Source organism: Mirounga leonina, unplaced genomic scaffold (genome assembly GCF_011800145.1).
Source record: "Mirounga leonina isolate KUSES-001 unplaced genomic scaffold, KU_Mleo_1.0 Mir_127, whole genome shotgun sequence".
Taxonomy (NCBI): Eukaryota; Metazoa; Chordata; class Mammalia; order Carnivora; family Phocidae; genus Mirounga; species Mirounga leonina.
This window is the reverse complement of record NW_023270316.1, coordinates 31,268,615-31,292,611: the sequence shown is the minus strand read 5'-3', so window position 1 is coordinate 31,292,611 and position 23,997 is coordinate 31,268,615. Positions and strand designations below refer to the sequence as shown.

Genomic DNA, 23,997 nt, shown 5'->3' with positions numbered 1-23,997 from the left:
TGAGCCACCCACATGCCCCAAACTTTAAAATTTTAGATTATATATGCTTCTTATTTTACCCAAGGAAATGTGATCACTAACTACTCAGAGTGGTTTTTATTTTAGAGAGATTATAGCTTATGCATTTAAATGGAGGTAATTAATGAAAAGTCTTAGGAAAGAATTTGCTTAAGGTAACTTGTCTAAATTAATATATCTGATAGAGAGTTTATTCTCTTGGTCAACATTTGACAAGAGAAACAACATCAAGGTTTGACTTGTCTGGCAACAGAAAACCTAACAGAGGGGAGGTGTCCTTTTTGGGGAAAGCTAAAAACCATTTCTCACATTTGAGTGAAATGAAAAGGTAACATTTTTCTAATTTTATTTCTATAAAGAAGATAGAGGTTTTGAATCACAGAAAAATTTCTGTATTAAAAGTTAGATAGCGGGTTTTTGCAAATATTTTTAAAGCACCTACGCAATACCAGGTACACCGCTAAGTGTTAAGGAGATATTTGGAAGGAGAGAATTTCCTTGTACTTAGCAGTTTCACTGTCTAATTAGTGCAGTGCTCTGTCTTTAGTAAGCATTCAAATATTTGTGGGCAGAGTTGCATCTAGAAGAAAACTAGGCAAATGAAGATGTGCTAAATAACAGATAAAAAAATCATTGTTCTTTAATTTGTAAGGAAATATATAATGTCTTCATTACATCTTTTAAAATGTAGTTACCAAGGGGCGCCTGGGTGGCTCAGTCATTAAGCATCTGCCTTTGGCTCAGGTCATGATCCCAGGGTCCTGGGATCGAGCCCCGCATCGGGCTCCCTGCTTGGTGGGCAGCCTGCTTCTCCTTCTCCCACTCCCCCTGCTTGTGTTCCCTCTCTCGCAGTCTCTCTGTCAAATAAATAAATAAAATCTTTAAAAAATTTTTTTAAATGTAGTTACTAATAAGAAAATTTGGGGCGCCTCGGTGGCTCAGTTGGTTAAGCGACTGCCTTCGGCTCAGGTCATGATCCTGGAGTCCCGGGATCGAGTCCCGCATCGGGCTCCCTGCTCGGCAGGGAGTCTGCTTCTCCCTCTCCCACTCCCCGTTTGTGTTCCCTCTCTCGCTCTGTCTTTCTCTGTCAAATAAATAAATAAAATCTTTAAAAAAAAAAAAAGAAAAGAAAATTTGACTAATGGGATATATATTTAGAAAATGTAGTCAGCAGAAAGATAATAGAAATATGCATGTGTGACTGACTGACCAAATAATTCATAGGTTAGAAAGTTCACTCTCAATGTACTGATATGCTCTTTGAGGTCAATGTCTCTAGGACATTTGGAAAAAATCTTCGGAAATAGGAAATTGAAAGGTGTCCCTGCTGAAGAGCTTTCTGATAAAGGGGAGATGAGGCTTGGCATTTGGAGCTAGTTTCTGGAGACTAAGAGAGCACCAAATTCTAGTTCTCATTGAAACCATTTATAACTGATCTAGATGTTACACTGAACTTTATGTACAGTTTTCTTGGAGTGTCACCTCTGAGTTATATTTAAAGTCAGGACACATACACTGGTGACAAGGTTTCAGAACAGAGGCAGCCTTCGAGCATCTGTTATGTAACTCAGCTCCCGTTGGAGGAAGTGGGCAGGGTGTTTTGGAGAGAAGAAGAAAAGGAAGCAGGCAACAATGTAGGGATGAGCTGAAGGAGAGGGGTTGCAGGCTTTTGCCAGTGTGGTCTACCACCGGAGATAGCAAATGACTAGGTGTTTTCTCTTCTGGTTTTAATCTTACCAAAAGAGCAAACCTCTGATGTGCTAGCAAAGCACATAACTAGGTTTGTGCCATGGCCTGAGGGAAGGCTTGGGGGAATTGAGGTATAATTATATTTAGGATTAGAGGAATGGTGGGCTTGCAGGCAGATAAAATGGTCCCTTGACTGCCTCTACTTCCTTGTGTACAGAGGCAACTGGAAGGTTATCATGTTATATGATTCTTAAATAGAGCCAGTGACCTCAAGTGAGTGTTGCCTTTACGAATTCCACATGTGTAATTGAAGAACCCTTATTATGCAAAGAAGTTCTATTTATAAAAGATAGTAGTATCTCCCTTGTGTGGCACTTGTATTTTATTTGGTATAAGACTATGCCCCTACTTTTTTAAGATATCCTTAAATTTCACAGAAGTTTCAATTTTATGGAATCTAATTTGAAATTATGAAATGTAGGGTATTTTCCTCCCTAGAAGAAATACCCTAAAAGTTTTTCCTTTAATTGTATGTGAAAATCATTATTTGTGATTCCTAATTTGATTGGATGTTCACTAGTTGCCAAAACCATATGTGCATTTTCTCCATGCTCTAGTGCTTAGAACTGGTACCATTTTAACATTTGACAAAGTAAAACAGCGTTTTCCTCTAGTGCACAACTTTTACAGGGTAGTTTGTGTGTTAGGCACAGTGGTTATTTCTGTGTTTGTACACATACTAGGAGGCTCCGGAGGAGAAAAGGAAGCCAGTCCACAGTGTGTATGTTGCTTCTATGTAACTAACAGCTGTGGAAACTTCTGATGAGGGAGGAAGCAACTCATTTTTGGGAGACATCATTTATCTGTGCTGGTTCCTTTACTTCCTTCAATCCCTTCCTTTTGCTGCCTCGATTGAGTGTAGGCTGTATTATTATCCATTCCAGAAAGTGTTTTTAAAAAATGCTCTTGGTATTGCTAACACTGTAATATAAAAAGGGTAAGTGAAGTTAAACAGGTAAATTGAATGATCTGGCCAAAGTCATCAGTGACTCAAATGGGCGGGGGAGGAATTTATAACACTCTTCCTCCAATAAAGACAACCGATGCCAGACTTTCCTGACATTTGATAATTTGGCCCAACTCTTTTTAGTCTCTAATTTTTATGTCACTGAAAGATTACATTCTTTTTTTAAAGATTTTATTTATTTATTTGAGTCATTTGAGCAGGGTGCCTGGCTGGGATCCTGACTTGAGCCAAAGGCAAACACTTAACCTGCTAACCGACTGAGCCACCCAGGCATCCCGAAAGATTACATTTTAAGATCCAATTTACCGTAGGAAAGTCACTGCCAAGCTAGTGGTCAACAACTCTATGAATTTCTTGATTTATACTGTGCCAGAATAATGTTGCTATTAAGTAGTTCCAGTTATTAGTGCTTCTATACATTGCATACCTGGTAAATAGGGAACAACTAGAAGAATTAATTTGGAACTGTCATTTCTTAGAAGCCTGCTCAAATTTTTTTCTAGCTTCTCGGCGAGCCATTAAAGAAAAATAATTCAGCTATGAAGGGAGAAAGCCTTCCTTCCTACCTGGCTTTCAGTGCACAAACAAGAAATTAGGAATCAGAGGGTAACAGTCCTAGGAAATGCTTAATTGAGGGGGCAATTTTATTTATATTAAGATGTCTGAAGATCTTTGTGTGAAGAAACTATGAAAACAGAAAAAAACATCTTTTGTTCACCAGACTAAATCTTCGTAAGCCATCATTGTGTAATTTTGAATCCTGCTGAACAACATTCTGAAGGTTATTAAATTGAGACTTTTGTCTTCTTTATTTTTAGCACATTCAAGTGTATATATAAATCTCTGGAATGTTGAAGGAGTGACATTCCACAAGTGTCAGATTTTTTTTTTTTTTCTGTTGCCCATTGTGAAGAGGAGACCAGTAAATTAAGAATGTTTGATTCTTTCTCCTATATTTGCTTTCTTTTTGGAGCTCTGTTTACAGAATAAAGAATTGCTTTTTGTAGCTAGATTATTGAATAGGAAAATCATGTTTTAAATTACTGTTTTCTGACAGTGACTAATGATTAATTAACCAAGCTAGCATTAGTAGAAAAGCATTACTATAGTATTAAATGTCTCCAAGGCTTAGACTGTATCATTGAACAGCAACAAAAAACATAGAGTTCACAATAACTAGATTTAGAACCAAGAATTTTACTCTAAGTTACAGCCTTCAAAGGTGGCTTCTTTCCTCGTGTTCTGGGATGTAGAGACTTATGGATATCTTTGCAGATTCTGTCATAGCAACTTTAATGTGTTCAGTATTAGATTCTGAAGTAACTGTTAGTCCATTTTGGGGAGTTCTGGTACATTTAATTTTTATCCAGGCATTCTGTTATGGTAACAAAGCAATCACTCACATATTTTAATGAGTTACCAGTAAGAACTAGCTGGCCATTAGGATGCGTTCCACTGTACCCTTTAAATCTGGCAAAATACAGTTGTATTTTGTACCCATGGATAGATCTAGGGAATATTATGCTAAGTGAAATAAGTCAGACAGAGAAAGACAAATACTGTATGATTTCATTTACATGTAGAATCTAAAACACAAAACAAACAGAAATAGACTCATAAATACAGAGAACAAACTGAGAGTTGCCAGAGGGGCGGGGGTAGGGAGAATGGGTGAAGTGGGATTAAGAGGTATACACTCTGATAATAAAATAAATAAGTCATGGAGACATAAAGGGAATATAGGGAATATAGACATATATATTATATAGTTATAGGGAATATAGTCAATAATATAATTACTTTGTATGATGACAGATGGTAACTAGACTTATAATAGTGATCATTTCATAATGTATATAAATGTCTAACCACTATGTTGTACACCTAAAACTAATATATTATGTGTCAACTATACTTCAGTAAACAAATCTGGAAAAATAATGTGGTTTGAAATTACCTTTTAAAATAAAAAACAGTTTGAGGAAAAAAATTAGTAAAAATGATTAATAGAAAAAATTATTCTTAGGTCCAAGAGAACTAGATTATTGTAACGAAAGAGATTCTTAAACTGGCTCTTGGAACAGAATCAAATACTACCTTTAACAAATGTGGAACTATTTTTAGGGACATGGCTTTGAGTATAGCAGTGTGTCTATATGGTCTGAGAGGACCCTAACCATTGTTTGCAGTGAGGTTCTTCTTACTTTGTTTCTTGATTTGTTTTCTTGGTTGTTTGCCTTTTATCGGGCTCTTGGCTCTGAATCACATATGGGGGATGGACTAATGATATACAAGATTTTTGAAAATGTTAAAAAGAATACGAAACTGATACTGGCATTCTTGTAATTGCATATGTTATTTCTTTATTTACTTTCAGTTTGGTTAATAAACTTAAACCTGGCGTCATTAAGAAGATCAATAGATTATCCACACCAATAGCAGGTTTGGTAAGTAAAAAATTATCTTCAAAACTGGATTTGTTTTCAAAATGTAAAACGATGAGCATAGACTGGTACTCTTATCTGGAATTATCATAGAAATTAGGTTTGGGGTTTCTTGCTCAAGGAAAGTGTTTTTAGTGATGTCCTCCTATATCTTCAGTTTTTTTCTGTTTCCCTTCTGCTGGGAGACTTTTATTTTTTGTTGTTGTTTGTTTTGCTTTTTGTGCCCTCAAACTTCATATATCCCCTTTCTTAGCTTATTTCTTCCACAAATTGCATTTGTTTATGAGCACCTTCTTTCTGAAGCTCAGCCCTGCACACTTTGTTTGCCAGTTGACCACAGTTTAGGGAAACTCTAGATGTTCCCCAGTTGTTACGTTTCTGTTGCTTCATGCTATGCATAACCCTCACTTAGCCTGCAGATCTTGGGGTGTATTTGCCACAAGTTTGCTTTATATCATAGATTTCCTACCAGAGTTCTGTGTGATATTGGGTAGGTCCCTATCTGCTGTTGCCTTAGTAATATTGCCTATCAGATGACTATGGGATAAGTCTCTAGATTCTTTCTAGCTTTAAATTTGGATTCTGTGTATGAAAAATACCCCACCCTGTCATTATATAGATACTCTAGTGGATCAATAATTGAAAGACCAATAAAAAGGTGGGGCTGTATCTTTGAAAAAGAAGTAATTTAAGTACAAATGATGGGTTATTTTCAAAATGTTAGCAACCCCTAAGAATCAAGGCTGATGACAGGAGTCAGTTTAAAAGAATTAATTTTGTAAAACACTGAAGTTTAACACAGCGACTACCTGGAATTATATATATATTAACATTAATTATATATAATATTAATTCCTTCTTTCTTACCAAGTTATTTCTATTCCATTTCTATCATGACATGATTTCTGTCATGACATGATATTTTTATTGGTCTCAAATTTGGTTAGGTATAAAAAACTATCATGTATGCATATATTGTTATATGAAGATATATATATGACTGTATAGCAATATACATATATGTATGAATTACTTCTAGTAATATAGCAAGTCAGAAGATATTACTTCAAAAATAAAATTGAAGAAATTTGGTTTTTGATTCTTCCTAGGAAGAAACATTCAGTTTAATAAAAATAAAGCCTTACATGAAAATCATTTTTATGAAATAACTTCTGTGAAAATTAAAAGTTTGAATCATATTGAAAGGTTTTTCAAGTGGCTTGAGTTATTCTTACTTTAATGTTTAGATTTTGAATTGTCATTTCTTGGATCAATTACACACATTGTAAATGAAATTAGCCTTTGATTTCAAACACCCTTCATATTTGGAATACTTGAATTGTGGTGGCTTGTTGTTATTGGCCACTGGAGGTTTTATTCAATCTTCTGATTCTATGATTAGATGAAAGCCAAATGTATTTTATATTTAAATCCAAACATCTCTCCAACTATTTCTATTTCAAGCATGGAAATTCTATCTGGTTTGGATTTTATCTCTAGACACTAAAATGAAATGTATTTCCGGAACATTAACTGGGATGATTTCCCAAATACAGGACGCTGAGCATTTTCAATGGGATGTAGGAGCATAAGAATAACTGCAGTTGCAGAATTGGGCTATAATTGGTTTGAAGTTGTCATCGTGCCTCATTTGACTCCTTCTTCTCACACTTGTGTGTCAGGATGGTTATGTCAAAATTTCTTGAAGCTTCAATTTGAAGTGTGCATTAGAGCTCCAGCATCTACCTGGTAAGGTTGTCATATGTGGATAGAAAGGGATTATATAGGTAGTCTGACATACAGATGCTAAATGAATGTTGTTTTGTTGCATATTAATTTTTTAAACAAATAATTGAGTGCCTACTAGGTTGAGAACTTTTCTAGTTTATGGGGATATATTGGAGGAATAAAAACAGGTAAGGACATTATCCTCAAAAAGCTTACATTTTAGTGGTAGAGCAGGATCTAGCAAATAAATTAGCAAATGAGCAAGAAATCACCAGATATAAATGTGCTGCAGAGAATTATAACAGACTGACATTTGTTGAACACGTATGAGCACTCATAGTTGGACTATGAAGATTGACCTCAAAAATTCCTCAAGGAATATGTCAGAAGCCTTTGTTTTTGATGTGTATAGAAGAAAGATAAAAAACCCAAGCTGGACTCTTTATACTAGTAATTTCTGTGTTCACAGCAACTAACATAATGACTGATACATTTGGAGGTAAAAGATTTATTTTTTAAAGATTTTATTTATTTACTTGAGAGAGAGCAACTGAGAGAGAGAGAGAGAGAGCCTAGAGGGAGAGGGAGAAACAGACTCCCCACCGAGCAGAAAGCCTGACGCTGGGCTCCATCCCAGGACCCTGAGATCATGACCCTAGCCTAAGGCAGACACTACCAACTGAGCCATCCAGATGCCTCCAAAGATTTTTTTTAATGAATAAGTGGAAAAGCTTTCAATTGTGAAAAATAGTAAGCTCTCGAATTAGATCTTTGAAGGGATAGTATTATAGGTTGAATTGTGCCTTCCCCCAAACATAGTATTTTGAAGTCCTAAACCCCAGTACCTCAGAATGTGACCTTATTTGTGAATAGGATTATTGCAGATGATGTACTTAGTAAAGCTGAGGTCATAATGGAGTAGGGTGGGCCCCTAATCTAGTATGACGTCCTTATAAGAAGATGACTATGTGAAGGGGCGCCTGGGTGGCTCAGTTGGTTAAGCGACTGCCTTCGGCTCAGGTCATGATCCTGGAGTCCTGGGATTGAGTCCCACATCGGGCTCTCTGCTCAGCAGGGAGTCTGCTTCTCCCCCTGACCCTCCCCACTCTCATGCTCTCTCTATCTCATTCTCTCTCTCAAATAAATAAATAAAATCTTTAAAAAAAAAAAAAAAAAGAAGATGACTATGTGAAGACAGGTACACCCAGGAAGAATGCCATGTGACAGCGGAGGACTGGGGTGAGGCATGATAGGCAAGGAGAACCAAAGATTGCCAACAAGCCACCAGAAGCTAGAAGGGGCAAGGAATAGTTTCCTTACAGGTTTCATGGAATCATGGCTTTGTGGACACCTTGATTTTGGACTTTGAGCCTCCAGAACTGAGGGACAATAAATCTTTGTTTTAAGCTACCCAGTTTGTGGGACTTTGTCATCGCAGTGCTAGGAAACTAATACAAATAGGCAAGTGGTTTTTTTTTTTTTTTTAATTTAATACTTGTTTAAAAAAAAACTTTATTTTAAAATAAATAGAGATTCACAGGAAGTTGGGGGGAAAAAAACAGTACAGAGAGGTCCTCTGTGTCCTTCACCCAGTTTCCCCCATGGTAACATTTTGCATAACTGTGATATGATATTAAAACCAGGAAAGTGACATTGGTACATCCAAAGATCTTAATCTGATTCACCAGTTTTATATGCGGTTAATGCTTTTTTAGTAACAAAGAGCAGAGATGCTTTCAAGCTAAGTGAGATGAAGTGTTTTCTTTTAAGGAATTTTCAGAGGACTCTGTCATTAATTTGGTGTTCAGCCATAAATATGACAGTCACATTCCACATGATTACTTTTTCTGCCTCATTGCAAACAGGAAATGGTGTCTCTCAGTTGAGGTTCCCAAGAGAAGAATCTGAATAGATCAAATTACCTTGTCTTTCCAGGCTACAGATATCATAGGTCACTAGCCAGCTGGTGGATGCGTTCCTTGAGAAGAGTGTCGTCTTGGCAAAATGGGCTATGGTTAGGAGTGTTGGTAGCCTTTGGCTCACTGAGTTCAAGTGTGTGGGTTAAAGAGTGTTCTGTGAATGAGGTTTCTCTGGGGTAGATAACATTAAGTTAAATATAGTAAGAATTATACAATTTCTATGCTCCAAGCCCTGTTTTCCATCACTCCCTTCTTTTTCTCTTTCCTTCTGCTATAACTTTCATCCATTTCATGCCATGTTGTTGTATTTAGCTTTGAAGCCAAGGCACTGGATTTACTGTTTATAGATGGCCCTATGTGAAACACCTGGAATATCCTCTGAGCAATGACAATATGAAGAAAGGTGTTTAGCTGATTTAGAAATATACTGAATGCTTTGCTTGAAACAATCACATTATTTTATGAGTGTTTTGTCTTTGGGAAGGCATTAACCATGTTCTCATAGATCTAGAGATACAGTTTTTCTCACTTGACTAAGTTTTAATTTTTAAAGAAATACATTTTTCTCTATCTTTTCTATTTTTTATATTCTTCACAAAGCCATGCTAAAAAAAATCTCACCCAAGAGTTGGAGTTTTCCAAAAAATTAACCAGTGTTAAGTGTGGGTATGTTCAATTCATTGAAACTCAAAACTAAAGGTGTATTTGGGAATTAAAAAATTCAACCTCAAAACAAAACCCTGAGAAACAAGCAAGATATTCTGATGGTGAAAAGAGCCCTTGAACCAGAATAATGTTTACCATCTGATGTCTTAATGTGCATGAAATACAATATGTGTAGAGAACATCAAGGAAGTTATTAACCCTAAGACTTACAGTTGTCTTGGACCCCTAATGATTTAATTGTATTTACTAAAGCAAGGTTGCTCAACCTTGGCACCACTGACTATTGACATTTTGGGCTCGATAATTCCTTGTTGGGGGGGTCTTTCTTGTGCATTGTAAAATGTTTAGTAGCTTCCCTGGACTCTACTCACTAGATGCCAGTAACACCATGTTCCCCACCCCAAAGTTATGACAGCTAAAAATGTCTTCTGACATTGCCAATGACCCTGATGGGGTAAAATCATCCCCGACGAAGAGCCGCGGAGCTAAAGAGTTAAGAAAGTAAACAATACCCCTTTACATGGGCTAGTTTGCTTACTGAGTATAGATTTGAGTGATCTACTTATGCCTGCCATTTCAATTGCAGTTTCTCTTAGAAAAGCAATGGTATTCTAGAAAATTTGGTTTGAATCATTTGTTTGTTTGAAAGTTTGTGTCTTTTAGTGGGCTTAATAGAAAAATCTTCTTGGGGTGCCTGGATGGCTCAGTCAGTTAAGCATCTGACTCTTGATTTCTGCTCAGGTCGTAATCTCAGGGTCGTGAGATGGAGCCCAGCATCAGCTCTGTGCTGGGTGTGGAGCCTGCTTAAGATTCTCTCTCCCTCTCCCTCTGCCCCCCACCCTGCCCCTCTCTCTCAGTCTCTTCAGTATATCCACACTTGCTTCAAAAATATGAGCTGAATTTGAGCATCTTTCCTCTAAAGGGTTACTCTTTCAGATTATTTTTGAGATTGGAATGCGTAAGGTGTGACTGTAGAGACTGAGAAGGTTGTCTCCTCATGAATGCTATAGAATGCAGGAAGTGGGCAAAGATGCCAGTTAGCTTAAGCTGTTGGACGTGTCCGTTTCTCTTGTGTTCATAATTGTTACTTCAAGAAATAACACCAGTCTGTGGGTCCATTCTTACTGCCATTTTTCAAAAGGTTGTTAGTGGTTAATGTTCTTGTGCCTGTGTAAAATTATTCCTGATTAATCTTTACTCACTGTACACTTGGGCATCAGCAAAGTAGTGTGACCTAGTCTGTGCCAAGGTCACTATTGAAACATCTAGTTGTTCCCTTCTAGCAGTAATAGAAAGTGCACCTGAGGAATCTGCTATAAAATTTAAATATTCTCATCCAGGTTTTATCATAGTTTTAAAAACCCACTCTCAGGCAGTGACTATATGTAGCCTACTCTTTTTCCCCAGAGCGAAGGGAACAAGGGGGTTGGGAGAGGGGAGGTTTGTGGGACACTGAGCTTGTGAGCTCTTTTACAAATAAAACCAAAATGTGAGACCTCAAGACAAGAGTGTTTTCAGGGAAAAAGCCCACTTCTTTTTCCTCTCCTTTCTTATCCAAGTTGAAATAATATAGGAAGAATGAATATAATTATTATTTTCATTCAAGGGGGCACTTCTCTGGTTAGAAGGCAGGAATAAATTTTGTATGGTTGAAAAGAAAATACTCAGGGAACATTAGAATGTGACTTGGATGAACAACCAACACATGCTTTGCTTAAAAGAGTAGTGACTAAGGATAGCTCTTTACTGGGTCAAACTCAGTATGTGTTTCAGAGGGGATCTCTCTCTAGTTGGTAATAAGATACATTTGTGAATGTATTTCGATGTTGATGTATATAAAACCTGGTAAAAAGTGACACCATGGAAAGATATGGGAAGATGGTATCATGGAGTGCATGTAAAATAACCATTTAATGCTAAGATCAATAATGTCTATTTTCTGTTCTTGAATTTTATTGCTGATTTTGTAGATTTGTTTGAGCTCTCCACCTAGCACATTTGGGAGAGGCTTCCACCAAGTAAAATCTTTTTGATTCACTCATTGTTGCTTTTTGATTGCGTAGCCATGTAAGAGCAGCATTCATGCTGAGCTGATTCTGGCTGCCATGATCCCCATCTCCAAATGGATGGCGGACAACATTGACGAGGTCCCCTCCCATAACGCTATTTCTGCCTTAACTCTTAGTCTTCATGTTCTCATTTTCCTCACAGTTGATAACAAATGAAGGCTAGATATTTTATAAATGACCATGTTTTTAATTGTTCATTTCTCCCCTATCACTGTACTGGAACAATTTCATAGATGTGGAATCAGACCTTAGTGTTTTATTGAGTTAAATGATTTTTTTCTTTTTCTTACATTTCTTGATAGAGACAGGGGAGGTTAAATGATATCAATAAACTTGATTAAAATTGCTCAATTATGGTTTCAGGATAAAAACTGCACTAAAGAAATCCTTTTATCTCAAAGGGAGGGTAGACCACTATTACAGGTTGTATAATTATGCCTCAAACAATAAAATTTAAACTATTTTTATTTTCCTAGTTTGTCAATCTGATTATTTTCTTTAAAAACAGAACACCAATAACAAAAATGTGGAATGCCTTTTCTTAATGAAGTTACAGGAAGAGTACTCTAGTGTTGCCATTATTTAATGTATTCTTATATTTATGGAAGAGATTATAGCATAAAAACTAGCCATTTATTAAAAATAAGGCCACTTTATGCATTGAAAATGATATTTTCTGTGGTTGTACTTTAATTTTTTTCCAAAGTACATTGGAATTTCTGTGGATCACCATCAGTATTTTGAAGTATTTTGGGGTTATCCAATAATTAAGTCGAGAAAACAGACTAAATGGGGATTATGCATTGGCTGTTTTCAAGGTAACAAATAGTAGATATTAAATATCCAAATGCCTTAATACCTCCATATAAATGGCAGATAAATAAGTCCATGATAACTGAGTTAGTTATAAAGAAATTTTAGGTGATTTCCTCAAGAGTCTCCTTGTCTCCTTACTTCTCTCTGACTCCCAGTAAAGGTAGGTATCACTAAGAATGGAAACCTAAAAACTTAGTGTCAATATTTAAAGTTGTTTCCAGTACCCTCATACTGATGCAGCACTGTAAATCAGGAAACTCCTGTTTTATTTTGAGACACCATTTCTTAGTCATGGCATTGGCACATGTTTAGGAGCACTTCCCTAGAGTTCCAAAACTTGTTTTTAAATACAAGATGAACATATGCCAACTTTCAGCCTTGAGGGCAACCTTTTAAAAAAACATTAATGAATTAGAATTCCTAACGCAACAACATGATTAACTTGTAGAGTCAAAGAAAAATTGATTCAGAGTAGGATTATATCTTACATGATAGTTTTATTAAGATACTAAAATGCTTAGAACATCTCTCTTTAGGAAACTTTTGTTATGTAGAAATTGGAAACAGATCAAATGAGGTTAAATAAGAAGTAGAACCCAGATGTCAGACTGGTATGAGCACATTGGTCATTTGATGGGTCTTAGGCCCTCCCTAAAAGTATTTATTGGACACCTGTGTGTCAGGTACTATTCTAGGAACTTGGAACACAGCCACAAATAAGGCAGAGAAAGTTCCTCCCTAATGGAGCATAATCAATAGGTCAATAATAACCTGTAAGGTACTAACAGTTGTCATGAAGAATGTATAATACCTTGTCAGTTGCCAATAATTACACTGAAAAAATAAAGTGAATGGGTAGAGAGTGATTGAGTGAGTGTATGAGAAGTATTTCAGAAAAGGTGCTCAAGATACCGTATGACCCAGCAATTGCACTACTGCGCCCAGTGATGGGTATTAAGGAGGGCACGTATTGCATGGAGCACTGGGTGTTATATGCAAACAATGAGTCATGGAACACTACATCAAAAACTAATGATGTATTGTATGGTGACTAACATAACATAACATAAAAAAAAAAAAGTGCTCAGAGATATCTTATTTCTGGAGTTGACATTTGACCAGGGACCTGAATGAAGTGAGGGAGGGGGAAAATATGGGGATCATGGGACTTTTTGAGATAGAAGGAAGACAGGGAGGATCAAGGCAGGATCAAGCTGGTTCAGGAAGACTGTGGGTCTGTCACTAAGTGAGGCAGATAGGGATGGGCCAGCAAGGTTGTATAAGGCTTCATAGGCTTTGGTGAGTAGATCATATTTTACTCCTAGCATGATGAGAAGCCACTGGGGGCTTTTGAGAGTGGTTTAATTTGTTATTAGAGATCATTGGATGCCTGTGGTAAAGGATGAACATATCTGTGACTATACTAAAAATCGTTGAATTGCACCCTTTAATTAAAATTTATGATTTGTATGTGAATTCTACCCCAATAAAATGTGAAAATAAAAAATCACAAGTTGGTGTGTGAACAATAGACTGAAGGAAATCAAGAAGAGAAGCAAGAAGGCCAGTTAAAGAACAGTTTTGGTAGTTGAATGACTAATTTTGTGTCAGCTTGACTGGCCATGGAGTGTCCAGATAATCAGTTAGACATTATTACATTATTCTGCATCTGTCTGTGAGGGTGCCTTTGGATGAGATGAACACTGGAATTTGGAGATTGTGGAAAGCAGATTGTTCTCCCTAATGTGGGTGGGCCTCATATAATAGGTCAAAGGGCTGACCACAACAAAAATGTCAGTCCTCCTGTGAGTCAGAGGAAGCTACTCCTGCCCAACTGCCAGAACTAAAACATTGGCTTTTCTTGGGTCTGGAGCTTGCCAGCTTTGAAACTGGAACTTACTTTCAAATGGAACATTTCATTGACTCTGCTGGTTCTCAGGATTCTGGACATGCACTGGAAGTAGACCATCAGCTCTCCTGGGTGTCCAGCTTGTAGATGGGCAGATCACGGGACTTCTCAGCCTCCATAATCACATGAGCCAGTTCCTTAAAATAAGTCTCTTTCTATAGATATATGTATCTTGTTCTGTTGTCAGAGAGACCTTCTGTTGTCAGAGAGACCTCTGACTAATACAGTGGTTCAGGCAAGAGGTGATGGTGACAATATTGGGAATGGAGGAAGTGGTCAGAGTTTGTTTTGATGGAAGACCGTGTAGCGCCTGTAGGTATAGGTTGTAATACCTGTATGTAATGCCCGTCAATCTGTAATAGATTGACAGAGAAGCCAGGGTCTTTGCATCAGTAGTTTATTGAGATAGTAAATAAGAAACCAGAGGGTTGGTGGAGGGAAGGGAAGAATCAAGGGAGAAGCTAGAAATTGAGGCAGTTTACATACGATTGCAGATTTGTAAATGTCAAAGTGATCAGTATCAATCTTAGATATTGTTCCCTGACAACATCCTGAAAAACATGATTAAAGTGATGGTTTGTGATTGTTTATAAGAAAGAACATAACACTAGAAGCCAGTCTTGTCCACCACAGACAAATGCTCTAAAGCAACATATTACTGGGCTGGTCCCATGGAAAGTCCAAGGGACCAGTTAGAGGTCATAAAATTGCTCATGATGGATTTTGTTTGACTTCACTGTTTTTGCTTATTTCTAAAATTTGAGCCAAAATTTGCCTACCCTTAGATTTCGTGTAAAATCCTAATCTCTGGCTTCTCCATGAATGTGGCAATAGCAGGTCTGCATTCGCCCAAAGCAACCATTGTATGGGGCGTCCTATGGACAGGATAGGAGTCTCTGCATTGCTTGTTCTTTGGTCATTTCCCTAACATGATGCCCATTTTATTCATTTATGGTTTATTCAGTCATTTTACCAGCCTTTCTCTTTTAGACATGTCTTCATTCCTGCAAAGTGTCTGTTGTGGCCTTGTTAGAGTCAATATGGGAAAAAGTAGACCAGGTAATATCTATAGGTGAAATCTTAAATAGTTGGATAAAAATGCTCCATTTTAAGGAGCTAAATGGAAATTCATGTAACCATGGAGAGAAATTTCTGCAGTTTGCCTTAGGGCTTTGTACTTGCACTATTTTCATTTATTTAAAAAAAATTTTTAAAGATTTTATTTATTTATTTGACAGAGAAGAGAAAGAGAGCACAGGCAGAGGGAGCGGCAGGCAGAGGGAGAAGCAGGCTCCCCGCTGAGCAGGGAGCCCGACGTGGGGCTTGATCCCAGGACCCTGGGATCATGACCGGGGCTGAAGGCCGACGCTTAACCAGCTGAGCCACCCAGGCGCCCTTGTGCTATTTTCATTAAAAAAAAAAAAAAGCTGGAATGAGAACATAGGAAATGTATTTAGTCCTCTTTGTGGATGTTAGAACAATAAGGCATAGTTAATGTACTGAATATAAAAATCTGCAGTTTAAAGTGATCTAGAGTGATAAGAGTCCAGCCATTTTATATTATCTGCAAACTTAATTATGCATTTTATGCCTTTATCCATGAAACCTCCCTTGATAGAATCGCATGATTTTTATTTCAGATTCTTCATATCCACCTTAGTTTTAGTCCAAATTTCACTAGCCCCCTGGTTCATTAAAACTCACAGGACGGGCGCCTGGGTGGCTCAGTTGATTAAGCGACTGCCTTCGGCTCAGGTCATGATCCTGGAGTCCCGGGATCGAGTCCCATATCGGGCTCCTTGCTCGGCGGGGGGTCTGCTTCTCCCTCTGACCCTCCCCCCTCTCATGTGCTCTCTCTCTCTGTCTCATTCTCTCTCTCAAATAAATAAATAAAATCTTTAAAAAAAAAAACAAAAAAACCCTCACAGGTCATCTTCCCCGTGAACTGTGATGTCACTGTGAACTGGCTCTTGCTCTTGTACATCTCAGCCAGCCAACGGTATGTTAGAGATGCCACAGCGCCGAGTGCCTGTGGCCCTGTAACAAGAGAAGTAGGTCCACTTACTGACCACTTGCTATATCCTAGAAACTGCCAATCACATATCTGTTTCCTCAGTAAATCTTCAAAATCACTGTTACTCTCATTTGGCAAGAGGACCATTGTTAGTGACCCATCACGTGATGACCTGGACAGTTAACCACACCTGGAGTCCTGTTTTGAGTTACAGATGCTTGATTTTTTTTTTTAAGATTTATTTATTTATTTATTTGAGAGAGAGAATGAGCGAGAGAAAGCACGAGAGGGGGGAGGGTCAGAAGGAGAAGCAGACTCCCTGCCGAGCAGGGAGCCCGATGCGGGACTCGATCCCGGGACTCCAGGATCATGACCTGAGCCGAAGGCAGTCGCTTAACCAACTGAGCCACCCAGGCGCCCCAGATGCTTGATTTTAAGAAGGCAGGACCTAACAAACAGGGACCTGTCTGTAGGGAGGTGTGATTGTTGTCATAGGCGGAATGGCTCCCAGTAACGTTCATGCTCTAATCCACGAACCAGCCGATGCGTTGTGAGGGGAGGGAACACTGGGTTCCAGGGAGAACTGAGGTGTAAATCAGTTGACTTTGAGATGAGGAGTGGATCTGGGATTATCCAGGGGGGCCCAGTATAATCCTGAGAGTCCTCATAATTGGAAGAGAGAGTGCGAATTAGTTGGATGGCAGTGTGATAGTCAGACTGATGCTGCTGGTTTTGAGGGTGGAGGAAGGGGCCTCTAGCAGATGGAAAAGAAGAAAGAAATGGATTTTCTCCTAGAGCCTCCAGAAGAAACGCAGCCCTGCCAACACCTTGATTTTAAGCCAGGGAGACTGATTTTGGACTTCTGACCTCCAGAACTGTAAGATAATAAACTTGTCTTGTTTTCAGCCACTGACTAGTGGTGATTTGTTTCACTTGTGGTGAAAACGAATCTAGGAGTTAAGAGCACAGACTCAGGGATTGAACTGCTTGGTTTGAATCCTAGCTCCACCAATTACTGGACGACCTCGGGTTAGTCACATACCTCTTAGGCCTCAGTTCCTTCGTGTGTAAAATGGGAACCAAAAGACTTCATAAGCTTTTTTAGTGTGAATTGGAGATAATTTGTGTAAAGGGCCTCAGCATGCTGCCTGGCATTCGGTAAGGACTCAGTGAATGTGAACTTGAGAAAATCAGCTATTCAGTGGAGGGCCAGCTGGGACGACAGGAGAACTGAAAAATGTCACAGAGGGACAAGGGGTGTTGAGAAAACCAGGGATATTTGAAGAGAAGATGTGAGGTTGGGGCAACGTGTGGACTGTATGAGGCAGGAGAGCTAAGTAGCTAAGGGGCTCTTGTGGGAAAAAGACGAGATTTAGTTCGTATTAAGTAGGCAGATTTAGGATCAGTGTTTTACAATTACAGCGAGGGAGTCTTTGGACTTTTTTGACATAGAAATGACTAAAAGTGAGTCAGCCTCATAAAGCAAGGAGTCCCCGGGGCTGGAAACGCTAAAACAAAGGCTGATGACCCAGACACGTCACCTGTAAAAGTGACTCTCGGCAAGGGGGTAGGGGCAGTTGCACTGAACGAGTGTGGATTCCCAGCGAGCCCTAAAGTTTTACTGTGCCGTTTTCCTTCGTTAAATGTGCTTTACTGCTTCACATGATGTGTTTTGGCATCATTATGACATGCTTCTTTAAGCAGTTACGTATTTGTTTTACTTTGGAACAGAGGACACATAATTTGACGACAGAACGGTTTTTTTTCTTTTTTTCCCATTTTGTCCACCCACTTTTGGCAACCCCCAGTCTGGTCTCAGACAGAACTTCTTAAGCCTCTATTTCAGCATTCTGTGTCCCTTTCCCCTCCTTCCCTCTCTTCCTTCCTTCTTCCTTCTTCCTCCCTCCCTTCTTTCCTTCCTTCCTTCCAACAGAGTAGGTACGTGTTAGAACTCCTTCATTTCTGATGTATAAAGTTTAATTCGAACACCATGGAAGACTACCTTAATCCATGCTGCAGTTTGACAAAGCCTGTTACTGCTTCTGTGTGGTTAATTGTGACCCAAGTTGATTAAGCATTTCAGTAACCAGCCCTTCAGCAGAGCACGGCCCTCATGCCTTTGACCTTCGGCTGCCCCCGCTTGCCAGGACTCTGTTCTGCCTCTCCGTATGGTTTTTGCTTCTCCTCTGCCAAGCAGTGTTGGAGAGAAGTATGCCAGCCGTTTGGTGATTTATCATGTATAATCCCCTGGGCCCTCAGTGTCACTTGGCAATTCCTCTTAAGCATTACTAGTTGGTTCTTACTCCTCTCATCACATGTGACAAAACTTGACTGTCCTCAAATCCTTTGCTATCAGCCCATGACTGAGGCTCTTTGCAGAGAAGCACAGGAAAATGTTCTGTGTACTTTTCTCACAAATAACTACTGAAGTTGGATCTGTGTGTTTACCTACATATTGTAATTATCCCTTGCAGGTCTTAGTAACACAGCTTACATTTATTCACTAAGCCGTAAATAAGAAGATGAAGTCTCTAATAATAAAGCCAGTGCCACTGATCAAAATTGCAACCACACCGCTTTCTTAATGGAAACTGTATAACTAAAATGCACATTTGGATATATTGTGGTCACTCCAGCGCTTGGGAGTTGCTTTAAAATAATTTTGAATGATCACAATTAGTATATCACAAGAATGGAATTTGAGTACTTTTGGGGATGGCCTAATGGTGAGCTCCGTAATCCCCAGGTGATTGCTGCTCATCCTAAGGAGAAACCCTGCTGTAAATCCTAGTTGGAAATATTTTCCTTATTTTGTTATTGGCCAGAAAACTATGTCTGCAAAGATCCAAATCACCTGGAGGATTTTCTTAGCATGTGGATTCTGGCTGAGTGGGTCTAGGGTGGAGCTAGAGTCTGCATTTCTAACAGGCTCCCAAGTGATGCTGATGGCATGTGGACCCCATGTCGAGTACCAGGAGGCTGGGACAGCTTTTGCCCAGTTGTGTACATGAGCCTCACCTATGAGGTGATTGTATGCTCCCTCGAGAGATTCTGATGTGGCTGACTGGGGCCTGTTATTCTCACACAGAGACTTAGTTCAGTTTCTCTGCCTCAAACAGTGGTTACAACCTCTTGATTGTTGGCATATACTTCTAACTTTTTGTCACTGTTAACTCTAGGGACAGGAGACAGGGGCTTTGGTGTTATATTATAAATAGAAAAGGAATTGAGGTCACCAAGTCTCTTGGCCTTCAGATAAATTGATCTGCACCACCATGTGCCCAGGTTCAGAGGAATTGGATGATGTGCTCTCTTTTTTTAATCAAAAAAATCTTGCCTGAAATAGGCATAGAAAGGCCAGAGTGAGCACACAAGGAACATTTGGTTCACGATGGGGCCCACGTCCAGGTGATGTCATTCTGGCAGCTTTGGTTTAAGGTGGTGACTGTATGGCCCTTTTGCCTATACTCTTTTTCAGAATTGGTTACAATTTTGATCTTATTCAGGGCTTCTGTAATAAATCTCTTTGTCTTTATTTAAAGAACCCATTTTTATTGATGACAGCTCTTGACCCTCTACACTCAGGAAATTTTTGCAAAAGTAGGTCTAACTCGTCTGATACTGTGAATAGACATTCCCCATTTGCTGTGACATTTAAGGTTTCTTGATACAAAGTATCCCCTCTGTAAGTTAGAAGTCTTGCAATTTTATCATTTAAGATATATTTAAGAGAAATATATAAAAGAAACATTTTTTAACTTCCTCCAAGTAAAAATGAAAATGACTTTGTTCAGCGAAAGATCCTAGGGAGGTATAGCATAGACTTTAATGAGGATTTAGACTTTTGTGTAACAAAAATAGTTGAATGTGAAAGAGAAAAATGTGTACCATAATGCCATTTATGTAAATGAGATACATAAGTGAATCTGCACTTTAAAGGACATTTAGATTTTTAAGCACATTATAGAAGGCACCTTTAAAAAATAATTTATGGAGGTGAAATTCACATAACAAAAGTAGCCATTTTAAGGTGAACAATTCAGTGTTTGGCAGCCACCAAACATTTCCATCCCTCCCAAGTAAAATATCTTCCTATTCCATCCTCCCCCTCCGCAAACTCCTATCAGCCACAAGTCTGCATCCCGTCTCTAAGGATTGATCTATTCTGGATATTCCACATAAATGGAGTAGGTAACATTTATGTGTTTCGCTTTTCCTTAGCATCATGTTTTGGGGGTTCATCCATGCTGTAGAATGTATCAGTACTTTATTTTTATGGGTGAATAATATGCCATTGTATGAATATATCCCAATATGTTTATCTGTTTCTGTTCATGTACATGTTTTAGTTGTTTCTACCTTTTGACTATTGTGAATAGTGCTGCTATCAATGTGCACGTACATGTACTTGTCTGGGGAACTCTTGAATTCTTTAGGGTACATTCTTAACACCTTTTAGTGAACAGCAATGGGAGTGAATGGGGGCATGCGATGAGGAGAAAAATATAACAAAATGAGAGAGCCCTTATATTGACTGATATTTAGGAGCTTGCTAAAATATATTAAATCGGGCGCCTGGGTGGCTCAGTCATTAAGCATCTGCCTTCGGCTCAGGTCATGGTCCCAGGGTCCTGGGATCGAGCCCCACATCGGGCTCCCTGCTCAGCGGGGAGCCTGCTTCTCCCTCTCCCACTCCCCCTGCTTGTGTTCCTGCTCTCACTCTCTCGCTGTCAAATAAATAAAAATAAATAAAAAATAAATCTAAAATATATTAAATCAACTCTGGGCCCTCGACACTTTCCTCAGCTACTTCCATCCCTGATAGGAGAGCAAAGCGATCTGCTAAAATGACACGAGACTATGGTACTGGGTAAGTGCTTGGGGAAAGAAAGTGGGATTAAAGGCTCTGGAAGGGTTCATGTCGTGAAAGACCCATGTTACCTCTGGGTCTAGTGTTAGAATAGTCATGTTGGCCTCGCATTCTCCTTCTCATGACTCTCTTCAGGATGTGTAAAGGAGACAGAGGGGCGTTAAGACTGCATAGAAATGAATAATTGTGTTCATGTTACAACTGGGAAGTGTTGGAAGGAAGTAGAAAGATGATCCTACCTTTGGAGCCAGAGAATGAGCGTGCGAACTGCTCTCCCTACCACATGTCCTTTCAGAGTCAGAGCATCCTAACCCTGGAGGGGCCAGAGATGGCAGCTTTGGAAGGAGTGATGGGAGTCTCCAGTAGGATGGAAGACAGGATGACAGGAGAAGGGAGCTCTTGCACTTGGTGTAGGCTTTGCACTGGTGTTAAGTGGCTGATCTTCAGTGTCACTTATTTAGTCCCTAGCGCCCTGGAATTTATACTCGCTAAAGGTTCTCCATTGGATTGTCAAATTCTTTGAACACTTTTCATCCTTGTTGAAGATTTTTGTAGCATCTGACTCTCCTGTCTTGAAACTCCTTTCCCTTGTTTTCCGTAACACTCAGCAGTTCTGCTTTTCCTCTGAGTTCTGGTTGCTAGATATATTTTTCTTTTCTTTGTTTTAAAACTGTCCTTTAAATATTGGTGTCTTATTGTGACTCCTTCTTTTGCTATGCTTTTTTTTCTAAGAGGGTTCATCCACATCCTTCATTTCAGCTACTACCAATGTGTGCTTGATTTCCCCAAACCATATTTTAAGATCAAATATTTCTCATGGGCTCCAAACCCAATTTACCATTAGATGAACATCTTGATGTGGATGTCTGAAACTCAACATCTCTAGAACAGTTTACCTTCTTCAAATTGATGACTATTCTTTGTTCTTTGTATAAGTATGGTAGCCAACTTTTACAGTGGTCCCAATGATTCTCACCTGACACTCCCTTGTACCTGTACATCACACCTAATTAGGTGTTCTGGCTGAGACTTCCAGATGGCGTGTGGAAGTGCTGCCTAACTTCCTCTTGCTGGTGAGAATAAAATGTGGGACAGCAAAGGATAACATGATAAGCTAGAGGGGCACAGGAATTGCTGGTTTTCAAAATTGCCAGCCTCTTTAGTCAGCAAATGACACTAAAATTGAGAAATAGCTTTCAGACAAAAATCAGCCTTGGTGCACTGGCAGGAAAACAAGGTCTGAAGGTGAAGCTGAGGCTGAGGCTGTAAAATCCTTTAAGATCTTGGAAAGATCCAAAGTAGTACCTTGGAAGTCTATCCTGTCAGGCAGTAGGTCTTCTAAGAGCATAAAGGTGATATCCCTCTGTCCTCCCAGCAGACCAAGACGGAGAAGGGCTTCTCTTAAAGGGACCTGTGGGTGTGGCTTTTGTCTAATGAGTTTAAGTCCAGTAGGACTCATAAAAGTATTGAGGGGTTTGTATTTGCAGAAGCACTGTAAAAGTAGACTGAAAAGGACAGAGGATTACGAAATTAAAAGACCTTTAGTTCCCTGAACTTTGACAGTGAGGAAGCCGACTGAAAGAGCTACATACCTGTGAACACAAGCTACTTTTCAAGGAAGTAAAAGGTGATAGTAAGGTGGAATCAGGAGTCCAGAGGGTAAAGCAAAAATCCATGAGGTGTTTGCTGGCCTTGAATCCTAATGAAGGACCTACCAATCTATGCCTTGCAGGGTTTCTGTGGATCAGTGACTCCTGTGTACCTTAATTTCTCCACACTTTGAACTAGAATATGTCTAGAGGTTACCCTACACCACTCTATGTTGGATGTGGGGGGGAGGGGGAAGGTAACTTGTCACTTTAGTTCACTGACATTCACATTGAGAGGAACTGTATTCGAGGGCTATCCTTAAGGATCTACAGGTGAGGAGCCTCATGTAAACCTGGATCTGGTTTAGATGAGATTCCAGACTTTGAGCTCACCTTGTAAAGGGGGTAGCATTTCCAGGGCTTTGGGAAAGGGTTAGTGTATTTTGCATGTGGGAGGGACATGAATCCTTGGGGCTAGAGAGTAGTGAACTGTGGTACCTGGTCCTCAGTGATCCCACCTCCTGCTCCTTATGTCCTTGTGTAGTCCTCCCTACATTGAATAGGGCTGGATGCTGAGGAAATAGTGATACAGGACTTGAAGAGATAGGCCAGGGGATACTGCAGGTGCCATCTTACTTGTTTTGGGATCATTCATTCTGTCCGGCAGCCTAATGGAGATGTCTGTTTGGTAAAGAACTGAGGCTTCCTGCCAATAACCAGCCCCAACTTGCCAGCTCTGAGTGTATCATCTTGGAGGTGGCTTCTTCAGGCCCCAGGAAGGTCTTAGATGATTACACTCTGGTCTAACATCTACAACCTAGTCAGAGACCTCCACGCCAGACCCATCCAACTTGGGTTACTCCTGAATTCCTGACCTTCAAAAACTGTGGTATCATAAATGTCTATTGTTTTAAGCTGCTAAGTTTTGGGATAACTAGCTCTGTAGTGGTAGATAATCAATAGAGGTACCCCAGTGGACTAATATAAACCTGGGAATATTGGTAAATTTTTGTGGATTCCTTATCTTTCCTCAGTTGTGAGCAAATAGTGTTCCTGACTCACTAATCTCTCTCTAATTTACCCTCGCCCCCTCCACCTGTTATGATTAACTTTGTAATTGATTCAAGGCTAAGGGGTGGAGAGGGTTTGGGGGAGAATATGAAAATCTTAAGCCATCCTGCCTTGTCTGTTTAAATAGTCTGCTTTTATTCATGTCCTAGATAAATGACTCTGAAAGGA

At 39.2% G+C, this 23,997-nt stretch overlaps 1 protein-coding gene across 1 annotated transcript in view; it reads left to right on the top strand.

Annotated features, from left to right (window-relative positions):
* The window catches only part of LMO7 (LIM domain 7), a 199,453-nt gene that overhangs the window by 79,591 nt on the left and 95,865 nt on the right, over positions 1 to 23,997 (top strand). The window contains exon 3 of the mRNA XM_035003230.1: positions 5,112 to 5,181. Within this exon, the coding sequence (XP_034859121.1) occupies positions 5,112 to 5,181 (70 nt within the window). The remainder of the gene's footprint in view (positions 1 to 5,111; positions 5,182 to 23,997) is intronic.